At 39.7% G+C, this 19,899-nt stretch overlaps 1 protein-coding gene across 17 annotated transcripts in view; it reads right to left on the reverse strand.

The window, feature by feature from the left end:
• The window catches only part of ICA1 (islet cell autoantigen 1), a 144,269-nt gene that overhangs the window by 29,292 nt on the left and 95,078 nt on the right, over window positions 1–19,899 (reverse strand). For all 17 annotated transcript variants that reach the window (XR_009505064.1, XM_059933919.1, XM_059933924.1 and 14 more), the window contains 2 exons: window positions 11,557–11,682; window positions 10,260–10,358 (listed from right to left, as the gene is read on the reverse strand). Coding sequence is in view for 16 of the 17 variants with exons in the window: in XM_059933919.1 (XP_059789902.1) it covers window positions 10,260–10,358; window positions 11,557–11,682 (225 nt within the window). In the remaining variant the exon portion in view is untranslated. The remainder of the gene's footprint in view (window positions 1–10,259; window positions 10,359–11,556; window positions 11,683–19,899) is intronic.

Here is a 19,899-nt window from a genome sequence, read left to right on the forward strand (position 1 = left end):
CGTTCAATTAGGCTTCTCTCCTCATGGTCTCCTGTGTGCTAGTTGCTCGCTTCCTATCTTTGCTCATTCTGCTGCTTTAACCTAAAAAGCTCTCTCTACTTATCTGTCTAGCCTCAAAGTCCTATCAGTCTCTGCAAAGTCCAGACCAGTTACTACCATTTTCCATAAAGCGTCATTCACTGAGCATGCCAAATTCAAGAACGTCCTTCCATCTCCAAACTGCACTTACAGTTTTATTAGTATTTCATTATACATATCTTGTATTATGTTTTGCCTCTTAAAAATATTTTTTAAATTAGAAAAGTAATAAAACCACATGTAGAATGTTTGGGAAGTAAAAAAGGAAAAATTACTCATAATTCCATTTCTATAGTTATTATTTTTATAATATTTCCTTTCTGTTTTTTTTCATACTCATACGACTTATACAATTGGAATCCTTGTTTGTATAGTAGATATTTTTATAGAGCATAGATGCCCTCTTAACCAATTTAATTTATGTAGATATTTCATAATCAAAACAATTTGAGTGCAGAATTTAAAAAAGATTTGATATATCTTAAACATTTAATATTGAATTAAAAAATATAAATGTGTACTCATTTGCCAATATTCTAAGGTAGGGCTAAATGTTCTCTTTGAATATATGTCCTCTGATTAGGATTCTGAAGCATTTTCTTGCTTAAACCACATCCATAAGGTATTGCCATCGTTTTTAATGATTCCTTATTTCTGGACATTTAGATTAGTACACTCAGTCAGCGAATAGTGTTTGAGCACATACCAAGGCCAGGGGCTGTTTTGGGTGCTGGGGATACATGGTGCATAAGACAGACAAAATTATCAGCTAGTGATGGATCCAGGCAGGGAACTGATATAGGGGGATAGAAAGTGACTGGGTCATAGGTAGCAGGTAGCAGGAATGTCCTCTCTTAGAGGTGATATTTCAACTAAGAGCTAAATGGCAGGAAGGAGCCATCCACATGCAGCTCAGGAGAAACACAGGCCCCAGGTGCAGAGGCCTAGCGGTGGGAACAGCTTGGCTTGTTTCGGCTGTAGAGTACTGGGTAACAGGACAAGTCTCATGAGACTGGGATAAAGAGGTCAACAGGGGTCACACAGGGAGAATGTTCCTTTACCCACATTCCTCAATACTTAACATTTTGCCCCCATTAGTTTCCTTATACTCTTTTGCTCTTTCTGTCTCTCTACTGCATGACAACTAAACAGACTCTATGATCCTTGGCTGGAGGGGGAAATGCTATGAAGGACAGCATTGGAACAAATGAAGCAATTGGAATATGGACCATAGTCTTGGTGTTCTTTATATATATGTGTGTGTGTGTGTGTGTGTGTGTGTGTGCGCATTTTGGAAACGTGCAACCACAAGGAGGAGTTCAACAGATGTCAAGGACTTACTCTTTTCAATTGAGCTGCCAATCACGGCACTGTATTCACCCACACACTCATACACACACGCGCGCACACACACACACACACCCCACTTCCAGCGGTTTTATTCTCTAAAGAGTGGTCCAACCCTGGTCAAAGTGAAGCCAGGAGAATTTCCAGAAAAGGCTCCGATGGCTTCAAGTCTTGCTTTTAGATTCTGCGACGCTTTGCTCAGGCCTCCTGGTTTGCTCAGTTATCTTCTCTCTGCTTTTCCTTTGTATCAATCAGCACTGGCAGGGCCAGGACAGCTGCTCTCAGCCGGCCATGTCTAGCTGCCACAGCACTCGCCTAAGCCCCTGAGATGCCCTTGACAGCTCCATGGTTCTCATCCCTTCTGTCTCTAGCCTGACCTCCCCTCAGAACCACACTCCAGCAGCTCTCAGACAACCCCTTTGTAATGTAAACCACTCATTCCTTCTTTTCAACCCCTGCCCCTGTTGGGCCATTAGCAGGCACTCAATTGTTGGCCCCCTGTCACCACCATCACAGTTAAGTCACTATTGTGCTTCACCAACAGAATGGCTGCAGTTCCAATTGCTACTTTATTATTAATAATTCCTGTGACAATCACTCCTTCCTTCCTACTATTACCATTGTCCTTAAAACAATGTTGTTGTTGCCACTCAAGAGAGGTGCTGTGTATGCACCTGTTGGTTGATAAATTAGTGTACATAAGGTTAAACTGCAAAAATTAGAGCTCTTTAGCTAGGAAATTCAAAGGCTAGGGGAATAATATGAAAAGGCTTATAAAATCATAAGCAAAATTAATACTGAGCACAGTATGGGCTTATTTATTAAATATTAGAATTTTGAACTAAGGGGACTCGTGTGTGTGTGTGTGTGTGGGTGTGTGTGTATCTTTACTGAGATATAATTCATATACCACAGAATTCACTCATTTAAAGTGTACAATTCAATGGTTTTCAATATAGTCATAGTTGTGTGATCATTACCACAATCAATTTTAGAACATTTTCAGAAGGCGTCTGTTGAAGCAAGAGAGAGTTTTAGATCAAACTAAGCTATATGTTCCTCTACAGAGCAAGGGAAAAAAACCTGCAACACCACATATGGAACTTGTTTCTTACAAAAGATGGTACACATTGAAGATATAAAGAGGCTTAGACGAACTCTGAAACATTATGGAGGACAAATCATGTCTGCTTTCCTCCTTCAAAATTAGTTCCTGGGTGTGACTGTCAGATACAGGATATTCTACATGGTGAATCACGATGTTTTCCAAGGTTTGATTATAAAGGCCCAACTGGGGGCAGGGGGGCGGAGGTGAATTCTTCAGATTAAAGTCCAAAACTCAGCTGAAAACGCTTAACCCTGTAGCATCCTTAAAAGTCAGAGGTGACAGCATCTTCTGTGTGACGTGAACATCTGCTCAGGCAAAATGAATCTAAGAGGCCTGGCTGACTGTGCAGACAAGGCAGCTGTCAGATGGAAGTAGTTTGAATCACTGGCTGATGGAAGCCATGTTCAAATCCATGTCCAGAAATAAAACGTCAAAGCATTCTGTTTCTAAACCCCAAACCCTCTAGGTCCTTCGTTAAAATTGCTTGTGAAAATCACTATGAATTAGAAGCAATACAACATCATATAAGACTGAAAGGTTCTCTGTGAAGGAGGGAATGTTTTTAGACCAAGTAACCTTTCTCTGTTAAGGCTGCACTGACATGCTAATAGTTTCCATCAATGCTTAAATGGTTTCAGGAAGCACACACACAATATGTAAGATCAGCGTGGCAGAGGAAACTTACAGACCAAGCTTGCAAAAGTGTCTTAGAAAGGAAACAGCTTAATATAATAAAGGGAGTTACTACTTCCTGTATTAGGAAAATAAAAGCAACAGCAACATTCATCTGAATGAAAGCAAAACTACTCAGCAAAACAAATTTCACAGGCAAAAGGACAGCAATCAGCCCTCATCTAACGACCTAAATTTAATGTTTAACTTTGACAACTGGGTAACATTTCCTCTAATCTTTATTACTTTCAATTTTCTTAGGCTACTTCCCATTAATTACACGATATGTATATAAAGGTGCCAAATAATTGTTTATAAAAGGAAATAAAAGTGCTCAAAATAGCACGGCATGGTTAAAAGATGCTGAACTCAGTTGGGTTTGTGTACATTTGTGATTATATAATTAGTAGCACGTGAGGAATAAAAAGCAGAGGCCATGATGATGTGTATGAGCCACATAATTTATGGACATTTAGCTCACATGTCCTCCCCACCCATGCAGCTATAAATTTATAAAGGCACTGTACAAGGAACACAAATTAATCTAGGACCAGAAGGTACTCTTGAATTCTACTGTAGAACAAAAAAGTTAAACAGTAAAACTAGAGAAAAATAAACACAATCTATTCTTTAAAATAAGATGGGGACTTCCCTGGTGGCACAGTGGTTAAGAATTCGACTCCCAATGCAGGGGATGCGGCTTCGATCCCTGGTCAGGGAACTAGATCCTACATGCATGCCGCAACGAAGAATTCGCATGCCACAGCTAAGACCCGGCACAACCAAAAAAAAAAAGATGGAAAATTAGTACTGGGAAGGCATCATAGTGTACTAGAAAGAGATGGACTTCGGAAATAGTTCACGTAGTGTTGTGCCATGGAAAAGGGTCTTCACCCCTGGGGAGCCTCTGTTTACCCATCAGAACAAAGGAGACAAGTAAACCATTCTTGGGACATTGTGAGGATTAACTGAGATAATGCCTTTGCAGAGTACCAAGCTCATAGTAAGCACTCAAAACGTGCTTTCTTATCAACTACTTTTAAAGATCTAAAAGGAATTAGATGTCTTAAAGGCTCATTTTGTGTTAGGTACCGCATTCCATGTTTCATACATCTCTCAAAACCCAGATAAACGCTGTCTTTCTGATTTCCTGACATGGACATGGAGATCAGGGGAGGTGAAGTAATTTGCTTAAGGCCATTCAACCATTAACAAGTAGAAGCAATATTTAAATCCAGGCCTTTACAATTCTACAACTAGTTAACAAACTGTATTGAATAGCCAGGCCAAGAATATTTACTGAATTCCCCTTTCATATGAAGTGCCAAGGAGATGGAGAGGACTTCATTTCAAATTCTAAAGGAAGGGTCATGGTATCCGAGGACTGACATATAAAAGATGCTTTTCGCCTTCAAGCAAATACTTTAAAGTGCTATTTTTAATCGAAAATTTATAGCTTTACTTTTTAAAGGTGGCGATTCTGCTTTCTCTACCCTCCTGCCTCACGGCCAGAACGCCACCTGAAAGAAGTGCCACAAGGCAGAGTGAAAGAAGCATAAGCATCCCTATTTCCAGATCTACCATGTACTGGGCATGTGGCCTTGGGCAAATTACTAGACCTTTCTGAGCTTCAGTTTCCTCATTTGAAACATGGAAACAAGAACAAGTATGCCCACTTCCCCAAGGCTATTTTGAGGATTAACTAAAATATATGCACTTTCTATACGTCAATGCTGAACCTGACGTATTATTCATTATAAGACCCAACCTTGGTACATTAGAGTTACATGTACCATGACAAATTCTTCTAGACATTATTGCACTTCACCCTTAGCAGAGCGCCTGGCATAAAGTAACTACACATACAATGATAATATTTTTTTCCTTTTCCCTCAAGGAAGAGGTAGAAAATAAGAAGAGGTGGTGAGGGGAGAAGCATCTTAACTGTTGTGAACAGGGCCTGGGCTACCAGCTGCCCTGAAGAACCAATGTCAGTCATCAAGGATGAATGGATGACCAGCCATGCTTGGGTTTGTCCCCATCCAACCTGAAATACCTCAGATTTCAGTGGTAGCCATGGTCAGTCTCTCTACCCCTCCTCTCCCAGTGACCTGCATGCATCCCAATTTGCTGTTGGCAATGATCTGGCCTGGAGCAGCTTGGGGAAAAACATCATTCTGCTAAATGCTGTGTAAAGTAAAGACACTGAGAAAAAAACTTGAAAGTCTAAAAGGATATTCTGGATGTTCACCATGAGTAATTGCCATGTTGGGACTGGCAACTAAAACTGCATTGCAGGGATATTTACCCAATTTTCATAAAAACTATTATGGCTTTATTTTCAAAGCAAGTAACTACAGAGCCATGTGGCTTGTCGGTAAATGTTCAAGTGATTAACTGAGAAATGGGGTGGGTGGAAGAAGGCTGTGAGGCATACGAATTTGAGAAAAACAAAATTTAGAAAAAGATGTTTTTTGAACTGTGAGAGCTAAAAGCATTTGAGTCTGTAGAATGATGTTCCATATAACAGTGCTAAGTCCTAGACCCCAGGAGAGAGAGGAGGGAACATTGGCATATCCATTTCAATGGTTATTTTTGAACATGCCCAGTTAGGTTTTCAAATTCAGGTTTCCTTAGAGTTAAAATCTTGGCACAGACCAAGAGCCAGTTGCAAAGCCAAAGTGCATTTTTTAGAATTAGCCCTGTTACAGGGGTGGGACACCCTCCTGCTTTTCTGGGGTGCAGGCCGGCCCTGCCCTCTCCTATCCCTGGTGGGAATGACCTGAGCCCAGACCAGGGTCTGCAGGGCAGAAGGGCTGCCAGAGCATCTGGGGAAGTAGGGAGGGAGGAGGTTGGGTTTCCCAGGGCAAGGTTAGTGAGACCTCCTATTCCACTGCCATACAGCTTTGCCTGTGCAAAACTAATAACCTAGGGTGAAAATGGTGCATAAGAAAGTAACTGAAGCTGGGCTCCGGAACCTGACAACCGCAACAAACCCTTCTGTATCGATACTGCCAATGGCTGTCTTCTGGACCCACTACGGAATGTTTAATAAGTCCATCCCTACCACCCCCCCATGGAGCTCCTGGTGCCACCACCAAGGCTGCCACCCTCACAACCACCACCACCACACGGCTGGGCAGTGACAGAGCTAGACTTAGAGCCAGATCTGGCTGGCTCCAGGGCTTGTGCTCCCACATGCTTTGCTTTATCCCATAACCAGAGTCAAAAACCAGCTTTCCTCCCCAAAACACTGCAGTGGGGCACATCACAGGACTACACTCTGCTACTGACCATTGCCATTCAATATAGGTCCTCATCTCTTCACAAATACCAGTGCAGAAGGACATGCCTTCCCGTCAACCAGCCCCCAGGGAGTGTGTCCACGTCTTCAAAGGGCCCAATGCTCACTCCTCTATAAAGACATCCAACTCAGCGCATGTGCCAGCACGCCAGATAGGGGAGAAAAGGCCACTGATACAAACAGAAGTTTAGATTTTTCCAATGAAAAGCCACTTGACTCCTGAGGGCTATTTTTTTTTTTTTTCCTTAAAAAAATTTTTTTTTCCTGATGCCTGTTCTGGATATGTGGGGAAATGTGTAAGTAAGTGACATCCTGAAAGGATGAAGCAAACATGACCACACCTGAAGGCTGGTAATTTAAGACAGGTACTGCTTTCCTATAGACAGCATTTCTTTTAGTTTTTTTCCAAAAAAAAAAAAATGTTTTAAACTCTTAGTCTAAATTACTTTCTCTAAAAAAGCTTTCAAGATAGGGCTAGTCACATTCCAGTCCCATCCCCATGACTTGATCATTTCTACCATGTAAAAGACATTCCCGGAGGATGTGGAATCAGTATAAAATTAACACACTAATGATAATTCATGCAAAATATATATGTTTAGTAGCACTGTAATGAACCAATAAATATTTATTGCTTGAAAATATGAGATTAGGGAATTGCTTCTTTTATGGGAAACCGGTCAAAAGGTAGTCTTTCACCTTTCAACTTGAGCTGTTACAATTATTAGATTAACAATTTTTTTGTTAACTTTAAATTTCAAGGCTAAATTTTCCATAAAGTTAAAACGCTACAAAAATGTATTTATCATGAAATCAGAATGATGAAGGAATATGTCAATAAACGTAGAGTCAATATAATCAGGCCTGAGTAAAAATGTAATAGCTGTTGTCACATAAAATAGTACCACAAAATATTCGTAAAATGTCAAAATAGTCACTTGGAAAAATTTCAAGTTGTGTGAGGTGAAGACTCAATTCACTTTTATAATAAAAATATTATACAAGAAAGAATTACACATATTTTCTAGAGAAAGTCTCATTAGAAATAAAACGAACTTCTGGGACACGAGTTACACCTCTGTAATTCTGCAGCAAAAGACTCTTCCCTCCAAACAGGATGCACTGAGTGTTTAACACATTAATTATCATCCTTCATCAAGCATAAAACTAACAGTCAGGAAATACAGCTGCAATAGCACAATTATCAACACACTCAGACTACGCCCCGCAGCAAAGAAAGCAAATGGGTTGCTTTTCATTAACAGAGCTTGGCACACCTCCCCAAAGACAATGTTTTCTTTCCAGCCGGCATCCCAAAAGGCATTTAAGGGGCTATTTGCTTAGGTAGATCCAAAGAACAAGTAAATCATGAAAATATTTAATTAAATTTCAAAATATTCATTATTGATATACAGGGCCATTCATATACATACATATGTGTGTACACATATGTATACCTACATGTATTGAAAGATGATTTGATCAAGCCAAAATCTTTTATATAAAAGACTTGTATTTTTAAAACATTATTAGTGCAAGAGGGTTGGTAAGTAAGTTTATAGTCCATGCTTGACTGTGATACATAAGGTATTCATGGTTTTCATTCTCATAGTTTGTGGCATACAATATGATATGCAACGTGCCTCCATCTGTGCAGTAATGGGCCGGGTAATAACTGTTCTATGACACGGGTTTGAGTCCATATAAAGAAAGTAATTAGCTACTAGCTTCAGATTCTAATATAACATGTCATCATTGAAAGCCTAGATGAATAGCATTCTAAAGAGATAATAAAAGCATAGTTTATTTGGTTGACTTTTGGACACTTAATATTCTTAACATTATTATAATCTTATTACACCTTAACAGATGTATGACTCCTACCGAATTTATCTTACAATTGAACTATAAACTGTTAGTTAAACCATAATTTAAGGAAGGCTTGGGGGATGTAAAAGGCAATGGGTAATCATCTGCCCCAAATATTTGGAATTATATCTGAAGCACTGCCATCAAACTTTCACTAAGTTCTCTGCCCAGAAATCCTCTAGCATAATCAGCTTGGTCCTCTCTGCAGGAAAAATATCACAGCAAAATTTAAGGAGTCATATTTTCCTCAGCACAGAAGGCCAGGGATACACATAGGATTCTTCTATGCTTGTGGCACAACTTCAATTTCATGATTTTATATTGTACTTTATATGCAATTAACTCAAATCTGAACCTCTTTAAAACTGTATCTGGGATAGGCATTATCTCATCTTCCATCTGGCCAACTTGTGTTATGTACAGTTGTCTTTCAAATGACTGATAACCTTTGTATTTATTATAATATAAACTCTGACACACATTTATGCCCTAAAACCTAAAACTTGCTGCCTTACCAAAGATTAATCCATGGGATTCTGCTCAGGCCTGTGTAAGAAATGTGAGTAGTGTGAGTTATAATAATTTTAATCAATCTGCCTTGGTCGGGATAGCTGCTTCCTAAGGCACCGAAAGCAGCAGTAAATCACAGAGAAGGCTCGCAGTCCTTACCAACAGCTGTAACATAGCCAGTGTGATAAGGAAGGCTGCGGGTTCGCTGTGTGCAGAACATCTGGCTGGACCAAGGATGATGAACAAAAAATAAAAGGTCTGTCCCCTCAAGTGCCTATAGTTCAACTGTGTTTACTATGCGGCATGTCAGCAAGCACCAATGAAAGAGTAAGTGACCAGCTGACAAGGGGATGAGGAAAAACAAACTCGATGGCCAGGGGATCTGTCTGGGGTCAGGTGAGGTACATCACAAGGTGAGTGGACTGTCTTGCGTTCCTCTTGGGACCTCCAATTAAAGGGCCATGGTCTTAAAGTGTTTCTGTCTTAGTACTTTTGTAGATGCAGTGACATTATAAACATCTCAAAATCAAAGAGTTGTTTTAAGGCAAAAGAAAAAAGAAAAATCTTCTTAATGTTTTGTCAAGCAAAGTGATGAGACCTACTTACAAACTGCCTGAAAAATTACAAGGAAGGTAATTTCAAGGTGAAGTTTAACTAGTTCTTTCCTGGTCTTTTCCTTTCAAAGATACGACCTGGCAACAAAGCACCCAGTGTTCTGTCACCATTCTGAAAATCCTTTTAGAACCCAAATCACTTCCGTATCTCGATATGTATTCACCCTCAGCAACCATTACAGAGCAAAATGATTCCACCTTCAGCTGTAATACTGAGAACCTGACATTTTGCATGTATTCCTTTTGGGTTGAGAAATCATTGAGTTTAATGTTGCTTCTTCAATTAGAAAATATGACTGTAGTGTGAGGAAAAAATCATATTCTATATTGGATGGTACTCACAGAATAAAATGATATTTGTTAAAAGTAAGGGAAGAAAGGAAAATGCCTTCTTAAGTGAGTATATTTTAATTTAATAAGTAAAAAGTAATAAAGTATACTAGACTTGCACAACTTTCTCTTTAGCAACGTCAAACAAGTATTTTAAAGGAGCAGGGCCAATCATTAGGCTCAAGTTCACCACAATTCATCTCCCAGTAACAAGTACCAAGGTTCAACCTGTGTTTTTGGATGGCTGTGGCTTATTGTTGTATTGAATACTGATGTGGTAAAAAAGACTCTACTAGGGGGCATAATTCTCTCTTTGACATTTAGAGTCTGTTATAATACTGATGCTTGCTTCAACAGACATTGCTGGTGATAGAAACAAATCTTTACTTTTTATAAGATTTTCTAATGGCCTCTCTAGCTTTCATACCTTTAACGTAGTGAATTCGTATGGCTGATAACCTTTGAAGCTCTCATGGATGGCTGCCATAGTGTGAGAAGTTTTCTCCCAAAAATGGAGCAGAGTGGTCTGTAAAGAAAGACAGTAAAGCTATTAGCATTTTAAATGCCCAGATCTAATCAGGGGTCCTAGAGAAGTGTGCCCATCTGTGCCTTTCAAGGTTTGTTTGGTTTTTTAAAAATATTTATTTATTTATTTGGTTGCGCTGGGTCTTAGTTGCGGCATGTGAACTCTTAGTTGCGGCATGTGGGATCTAGTTCCCTGACCAGGGATCGAACCTGGGCCCCCTGCATTGGGAGCGCAGAGCCTTAACCACTGGACCACCAGGGAAGTCTCCCTCAAGGTTTTCTAAAACACGATTTTGACTTATGTCTGCAGCCTTGTTTCCTACTGTGCCCCTACTTACACCCTGTATTTCTGCCAAACTTAAAGGCTCCCTGTCCCCCTACAGTTCATGCTGCTGTGCCACCTGGGACATTCTCCTCTCCATTCTCTTTGTACTTGTCCCATCTGATCCATCCTCCAAAACCCAGGGCTAGTCATTAACAATGGACTTTTGTGATTCCCTCAGCTGATTCCATTTCACCCTCTTCAAGCCTCCATTGGATTTTGTAGATCTCATTTCACTTAGCATACCCTGTTCTGCCCTTGAGGTAGAGAAAATACAGTCAGACGTTACTGTCTCTGACTTCCTTTCTAAATTTTAAGTTCCTTGAGGACAGGAAATCTGGTTTTATCCACTGTATATTCTTTACAACATCCAGAGTTTGCCTCCCACCCTCAGTTGGTGCTCAATAGTACTGTTGATGGATGAGAGTGCCATTCTGAAGGAACTGAGAGGCAACGAGGAGACAAAAGCAAGTTCATTAACTTATGGCAACCTGATGAGGAAGTGACCATGCCGTGAGAATCACAGCAACAATGCTAAGGGAGTTCAGAGGAGGCTTACTGAAGGAGGGGACACTCTGTCTGGTACCTCAGAGTGGAATTTGGAAAGGCACAAGTGGAGAGGGAGAGCACGCAGGCAGGGGGAACCACCTAAATAGATGCAGGGAAGTGGGGAACTACAGTGTATATACAGGGAATAGCTGACATTCGGTTTGATTAACTGTAGGATGCTAAAAAAGAGAGATGTGGGAAGTAAATTATGAGAAAGGCAATCTGAACTTCATTATGCCCAAACCATACTTTGGGCTCAAATACCATTTTTCTGTTATCTAAACCTTGCAAAATTCTTGGTCCGCTGCAACAAACATCACTTTGTTACCTGGTATGTTGCTAGCATATGAGACAAGAGATTGCATCTGCTCGCTCCCAGAAGATCCACTTTTTGACACACATCCATCTTCAATTTGTCAAAGCTTTTTTTGGCAAGGCGAACTTGTGTTTGCACCTATGAAAGTAAAAGAGAATCTCTGAACCACTCAAACTATTTGGTTAAAATTTGTCAGTAAGAAAACACCAATAGCGGGATTAACTCTTTCATGTAAGAAAACACCTCTGAAAATTCCAGGCAAGTGAGAAGATGCCACAATATCCATTCTTTACTTCCAAAGGACCTAAATGACAGTACTGTATATCATGATTTTACAGCAGACTTACCATCCTAGTATTTTTCTCAGTCGAGTGGTAGAACTCCTCTCCTCTCAAGGCATTCACAAACTGACCATAGTGGGGAGAAGTCTGGAAACACGCAGGGTGGTAAGGGGATAATATTTGCGTTACTGTTTTCCTACGGTTCTTTTAAGCTGACTTCCCCATATACTCTTCACTCTCCTTCCCCTAATGTTAACATCTTACATAACATGGTACATCTGTTAAAAACATGAAATTAACACCGATACAATCCTATTAACTAAACAACAGATGTTATTCAGATTTCACCAGCTTTTCCACTAATGTCCTTTTTTTCTGTTCCGAGATCCAATCTAGGAAATTGTGACACAGCCTAAAAAACTATCCCCATTGACAAACTTTCAACTTTTTATTATTGCATATGTACACCAGCAATCCTCCATCTATCCCTAAGCCGTGCAGTAATTCAGGGTTTGAGGGAAGGTCAGGAAGATTCAGAAATGTTATTCTACATATTATTTGATAATAATACAGAAAGTTTTAAAATTTAATACAGCTACATTAAAAATAGTGGAATCAAAATTTCCCCTTCCTCTAACCTAAAGCATCACTATATCCTATTTTAACCAGGAAAAGGTAGTCACATACTAATTTATCTCAGATAATTCATGCAGTTGTAGTTACCAGGTAGGTAACTGGGAGTTGGGAATAATGCTGACTCATTAATGGTAGCTCTTTCATCACAGGATACCTCCGGTGGGTATCTCCGGGGACTCGAGGACAATGTCTACCTTGATCACCATTATATGATAGGCACCTGGCGACCTGGTACAAAGCAGGTGCTGAATATATATTTGGTGACTGAATCAAGAAAATTTCCAGACCATTTCTAAAGGTAAAGTACCTGAGTACCATTTTAAAGTAGAACCTTTAAAGTAGTCTTAAAAGTGATAGTTTTATTGTTTAATAAAAATAAACATGAAGATTATTTGATTTAAAATATATTAATTTTACCACTAATAATTTATATTCACAGCTTTTAAAATTATAGGGTATTATACAGTAATAGTAGCAATTGACACAATTGTTATCATTTGTAACAATTTAACAATCAAAACAATTCAGCAATAGATATAATTCAAAATTAATATTATACAATCGACACAAGTGAACAATTAATACAATTCACTCATCACACGCCAGCTGTATTCTCTGTTAGCCTCTGTTATTGCCCTCTGATGGCTGAGGGTCAGAGGCTTCAGCAGGGGAAGTAACTGACAGGCAGGGCTGGCATTCTAGATTAGCCTGCCTGACTCCAAAGCCATGCTCTTCTGCTGCCCCAAACGACTTCCACTAACCATTGCAAAATCAAGAAGCTCACAATTATGATTCTACCCAGAAGCACAAGTTTTCCTGTAGGCTTCTGTGGAATTGGAAAATAATCAGGCAGTACATTTAATACCATATTGACAGAATTAATACCCTATATGCATAGGGTCTTGTTTCTGTAGCTGTGTAAAGCATTTCCTAAGAATTCCTCTGTATTCCTAAGCTTACAGAGCTTGGAAAACCAGCAAATGAAGCCATCCAGCTCCTCTCAAAGCACACCATGAGCTTAAATAAATCCCAGAACTCGATCATTCCTCACTGTGGAGTGGAGAGACTCTAGGGAAAGCTACTGGGGTGTAAGGACTATAAAAAGAGTTAGGATGTGTTGAGTATCAGTGATTTTCTGCCTGCCTTTGAGAGGAATAGGCATGATACAAAAGAGAAAACCCAAGTTCCTGAAGGGAGAAGTGGAAGAGTGTGGAGGGTAAGAAGTTTAAGCAGCTTAGAGTTTCACTGCAGGTTCCCACTGGTTCACCAGTTGCTCGAGCCAGGAAGAACTCCTCAACTGGGATCCTGAGAGGCCTCTGTCTTTACCCTTTCCTCCTGAAGGGGAAGGAGATAAATACACGTGTGAGCTTTCATGTATGCATTCATTCAACACATGCTTAGTGAGCGTGAGTGCCTATTATGTGTCAGGACCAGTGCTCGGCACTGGGAGGTCTGTAAAGGAATGAGACACATAGCAGGCGGTCAATAAATACTTAAGAATGAATGCACAGAGGCACAAGGACTCCCTAGTCTTTTAGAGAAGACAGATAAGTTAGCAACTATATTATAATACAATGGGAAAAGTAAAACAACAGAACTAAGAGTGAAGACAGAGGTAGCACAGACAAGGGAATGATTAATGCTGGGGGTGGCATGGGCAGGGGTGTTGATCAATGGCATTAAAACCCCAACTACAGGCTTTCTAGTATCCACACCCTTAGCCCTGTAACTTTGTAGTCTCCTCCCACTCTGACACTGGGCTTGGTATGTGACTTGCTTTGGTCAATGAGCCAAATGTGATGAAACTGGAAGCTTGGGGAAAAAAATGCTAGCATGCTTACACTTTCTCCCTCCCATCTCTGAGACTGCCGTGAGAACATGCCCAGGTCAACCTGAGAATGTGCCTGGGCTGGCCAGTTGGAGAGGTGCTGAGGCTTGTGCATGCAAGAGACACGAGGAGGAGAGCCCAGTGGTCCCACCAGATCAGCCTTTGGCAAGCTGATGCCCAGACATGTGAAGGAGGCCAGCCATGGTCAGCAGAGCCTCTCCCCTCCCCACAGCTCACAGGTGAGCCCAGCAGAGACCAGAATTGCTGTGCGAACCCACAGACCTGTGAGCAATAAGAAATGCTTATTGTTTTAAGCCATTGAGTGTTACAGTTGCTTATTTCATAGCATGATTGGGGCCATATACATAACTGATATAAACGGTAAGTAGGGGGCAATGAAGGCTTCTGAGATGGCGGGATATCTGAGGTGAGTCTTAAGGCATGAATAGGAGTACATAGTAAATACAAGGTAGCCATGAAGCTGGCCTGCTTATGCGGAGGTTCTAGATTTTTCTAATTAAATACAAATTACTTTTCTGTGGGGATGTGAATTTTGCTTTTTCCTTTACATTAACATAATCAGTTACACACAGATATTCTTTTATCCTAGAAGAAAACTTAATTCTTTTATAGATATTCTTTTATCCTAGAAGAAAACTTAATTCCCTTGCTTATAACACAAAGCTCATGAATTAACATACATTGAAATGTGCCTTAATTTAATTTTGTTTGAATTTTGTAACGTAATTTTAGAAACCTAGAAGACGACTTCAGCACTTGACCCAGTGAGTTCTGAAAGGCCATATGCTTTGTGTGTCAACAATGATTATTAAAATACTTAATGCACTGCTGAGTTGCCAAATGTTGAGCCCTTTCCCTGCCAAACAAGGAGGATGTTACACTGTTGGGCACTTTGAATACGGCAAAGTTCATTTAATATTTTGTGCTCCATGTCTGTTCTCTAAAACACATTTCCAGTCTGCAGCCCGAGGACAAAACACCAAGGACACAGGCGAGCACAGGCCACCATCAAGAGTCCAATTCCATATGCTTCCAGATGCACTTAAGTAAAAAATGTTTTGATTATTATTCCTTTCAATCCCAAATAAATTATATTCAATTACAGAAACATCTTGAGGAGCTCCTGTAGTTTTCAAGGTTCTTTAAAAAAATCTTCAAATAAATGTATCTTTATTTCTTAATTTTACTCCTGTTGCCCCAGCTTTGTTCTCTTATTCTCCAAGCTCTAGGAAATGATCACTTATATTTGACCCTCTTTAGCATGGGTCCTGCCTTCCCAAGGCTGCAGAAATTCAATTCACCAGAGAAAGGAGTAATGTCTTGTGTGCCAAAACTACAGGGCACTTCTCTGTACTTACTCGTCCTAACCTGAAATTCTACCTCTTAGCCCCAACTTGAACTACATATGATGAAGCCAAAGCTATTCGTACTCAGTACAATCTGGCTTCTCTATTCAGTGGGAAAAGTCTTCATATTACTACAAAACCAAATAATTTGAGAGTAGCTTTGCATTTTTTTCCTAGTGTTTTCTTTCCTTTAAAAGTAAAATAAAGCCACACCGCCCATCTTACTCTTACTTTTACACTGTCTTCTAGAAGATGGATTTGCCTCTCTCCCTCTATCCATTCACTTAGTAAATATATACTGAGTATCTTCCACGTGCTGATTAACAGTGAGCAAAATGGAGGCCTCATGATGACAGTCCAGTGGGCATTTTCATAGCAGTGAGGAAATAACTACAAACTGAGTGAGGTGATCAGAAGGAAAGCCACACAGTTCCATAAGAATGATTTACCAAGAAATCTGAACAAGAGGATGTTCTGGGAAGTGGTGCTCAAGCTCTCTTCTGAAGGACTGAGCATGGTTAATTGTGCAAGGAGAGAGAGCTCCAGCAGGGGGAGGGGGATGTGCAAAGGCCCTGGGGTAGAGGGGCCCAGAAAACTAGTGCAGCTGGATTGCTGAGAGCAAACAGAAAGGTGGTATGAGATGAGGCAAGAGAGGTGGGCTGGGGCATATCTCAGGGCCTTGGAGGTGTGCTCAGGATTTTAGTTTTTATCCTAGAAGCAGTGGAAAAACATTGGAGTCTTTGAAGCAAGGAAGAGATAGAACCCTATTTTCAGTTTGAAAAGATCACTCATTGCAGTGTGTGGATGGATTGGAGGGAGATGAGAATAGATGAGGATAGATCTAGAGTCAAGGGGAGAGATGATGGTAGCTTTAAACTTGGGTAGTGATGCTAGATATGGAAAAGAATGCTCTGATTGGAGAGATATTTAGGAGGTAAAACAGACTGGACCTGGTGAGGGGTTAGATGTTGGGGGTATAGAGGATGACTCCTATGTATCTGACCACCCCAAGCCCAGTATCACTGTCTAATTTTCCTTTTCCACCAGGTGATTCTACTCATGTCAGTTCTTGTAGACACTTCAGACCACATCAGGATTCTTGGCTTGCTTTCTCAACCAGTTCTCAATACTCCTCCCTCATTAACTTGATCTATTCACCCCTATCTATGCATCCTGCATTCGGAGAAAAATTTTAAGATCAGAGAATATACGAATTACTTCTTTTGACTTTTAGGAAGGTGCCACAAGACAAAGTCTAGCCTATCTGAAGTCACTTGAAAAACAGAAGGTCAGATATTTGGCTTCATTAAAAGAAGACTGTTTTTCTGAGGCCAACATACTATAAGACCTCTAGAGGGTCAGATGATCAAACATCTTGCTGAGTCATTTTACTGGACCTGATTTATCCTGTACTTATCCACTGATGGCAGGAGCAATTGTGACATTGTGTTACGCACAGAAGTGTGTATAAGTGACTGGGTGTGCAACATGCATGTGTGTGGGCAGCCATGTGTAGACTTTAGGAGCTATCTATTTTTGGTCTTCCCTTAACAAAACCCTCACCCTGCTTTCAAAAATGTTCCTTTTCTTTATTCTAATAATGTGGCTTAAATGGGGGTTGTTGGTATGCTCTTTTATAGACCACCCCTCCACTCCTACTGACTGGCCCAGGGATGAGGACCTTAACCCAAGCTGAGTCAGTCACAAGGCACCATGGATGCATGATTCAGGGAAAGGCACTTGGTTCAAGCTGGACGAATCAGAGCCCTTCCTCAGGATTTTTTAACTTGGAACTAGAGAAAATAAGTCTCAATCCTTTTCTAGGGACTTCCTGCACTAAGGGCAGGAAGTCGTGGCATTTGAATTTCCTGTGGTATGAATAAAATTGGTCTGAGAGAATAAAGGTGATATATAGAGAAAAGCATAGAAGAGACAGAGTCCTAGTGGCATTCAAATTCCTGGATCCCGCTGCCCTTCCTATGGTCACATGAGATTTCTCCCTTTGCCTCAATTAATTCAAGTTTCTGCTACGCGGAACCAAGCACTAATACAGGCTGTTCACTTTTGCCTTCTTGGAAATTCATATGAAAGGTTCTATGATAAGGATCCTTTTTTAACTTTGATTATTCCAGGGTTTCTAAAATTTATTTAAACAGAGAACCCTTCCCATATTTCATATACCACCTATTACATGCAATACATTTTTTAGGGGGGAAATCCCTGTTTTACAGAAGAAGAAATCACGACTTAGATACTTAACTGATATATAAAAATTAGAATCAAACTCAGGTGTGTTTGGTTCTCTAATTGATGCTCTTTACATTAATCCATGGGACACAGGGTAACTGATCTACCATTGACCATGTAACTCACAGTGTTCCAAGTCTATGACATGCACAATAGGTGCAGGTACCATTTCAGGAATCGACTATGCTGGACTTATCAATTTAGATGTAGGCATAGGGAGACTCCCAAGCCACATAGCCTGAATAGTACTTCTATCAGAAATCTAAGGCTCTTTAGCTCAGACTCCTCAACAAAGTGGAAAGAAACCAGTGCATCAAATTCCCTTAGGTGCACGGTGGTCAGTGGATTCCCTGATTTCTAGAGGAAAAATATGCAAAGAGGGTATCTGTTTCATTCTGTGCCTAGAAGCTGATGCCAGCACTGTTACCACCACTAGCATCACCACCACCACCATCATCATCATTATTTCTTTTTTAAGGTTTAATTAAGTTTTTAATAGGGTAAACATTAATCTTTTTAAAAACATTTTTATTGGAGTATAATTGCTTTACAATGGTGTGTTAGTTTCTGCTTTATAACAAAGTGAATCAGCTATACATATACATATATCCCCATATCCCCTCCCTCTTGCATCTCCCTCCCTCCCACCCTCCCCATCCCACCCCTCTAGGTGGTCACAAAGCACCAAGCTGATCTCCCTGTGCTATGCGGTTGCTTTCCACTAGCTATCTATCTTACATTTGGTAGTATACATTAGTCCATGCCATTCTCTCACTTTGCCCCAGCTTAACGCTTCATTACTTTTAATCAGCTTTATTTATGAGGTAAGATTTAATTTTAGGTGTACAACTCGATGAGTTCTTGGACAAATGTATACAATCATGCAACTACCATCAGAACCATGATATGGAACATTTCTATCACTCCTTAAAGTTCCCACTGCAGTCAATTCCTTCCCTCAAGTCCCAACCCCTGCCAACTACGAATCTGCTTTCTGTCACTACAGATTAGTTTCTTCTAGAGTTTCATATCAATGTAGTCTAGTTTGTTTTTTTTTTATGTCTGGATTCTTTCACTCAGCATAACCCCTTGGAGATCAATGTTGTTACGTGTATTTACAGTGTGTGCTTTCTTATTTCTGAGTAGTATTTAATTGTATGGATACAGTGCAATTTGTATACTCATTTGGGTTGTTTCCAACTTTAGGCTATTTTGAATAAAACATCTGAGCATAAGTTTTTGTGTAGACATGCTTTTAATTCCTCTTGGGCAAATATCTAGGAATAGGATTCCTAGATCATACAGTAACTGTAAATTTACTTTTATAAGAAACTGTCAAACTGTTTTCCAAAGTAACTATATCATTTTGCATTCCTACCAACAATGAATCCAAATTCCATTTGCTCCATATCCTCTTTAACACTTGGTATTTTCAGTCTTTTAAGTTCTATCCATTCTAGTGGATGTGTAGTCATAGTTATTATAATTTTAATTTGCATTTCTCTAATGACTAAAGATGTTGAAATTCTTTTTATGTCTTATTTGCCACTTATATATCTTTAGTAATGTGCTTATTCAAATCTTTTGCCTATTTTTAAAAATTAGGTTTGTCTTTTTACTACTGAGTTATGAGTTCTCTATATGGATAATATAAATCCATTATCAGACAAAAGTTTGAAAACATTTCCTTTAAGCCTGAAACTTGTCTTTAATTTTCTTAAAAGTGCCTTTTGAAGATAAAACATTTAAAATTTTGATGACATCTAATTTACCAAATTTTTCTTTTATCTAGTTTCTCTTTTTGTGCCTTTTTTACCAAAACATTCCCTAACTCAAGGTCACAAAGAATTTTTCCTGTGCTTTTTCTTCCAGAAATTTTGTATTTTCAGCTATTACATTTAGATCTATAATCCATTTCAAGTTAATTTTTGTATGGTATGAGGTATGGGTATAGGTTGATTTTGTTTTCCCCACATATGGATATCCAACTGTTCCA

The sequence above is a fragment of the Balaenoptera ricei genome, chromosome 9 (assembly GCF_028023285.1).
Source record: "Balaenoptera ricei isolate mBalRic1 chromosome 9, mBalRic1.hap2, whole genome shotgun sequence".
Lineage (NCBI taxonomy): Eukaryota > Metazoa > Chordata > Mammalia > Artiodactyla > Balaenopteridae > Balaenoptera > Balaenoptera ricei.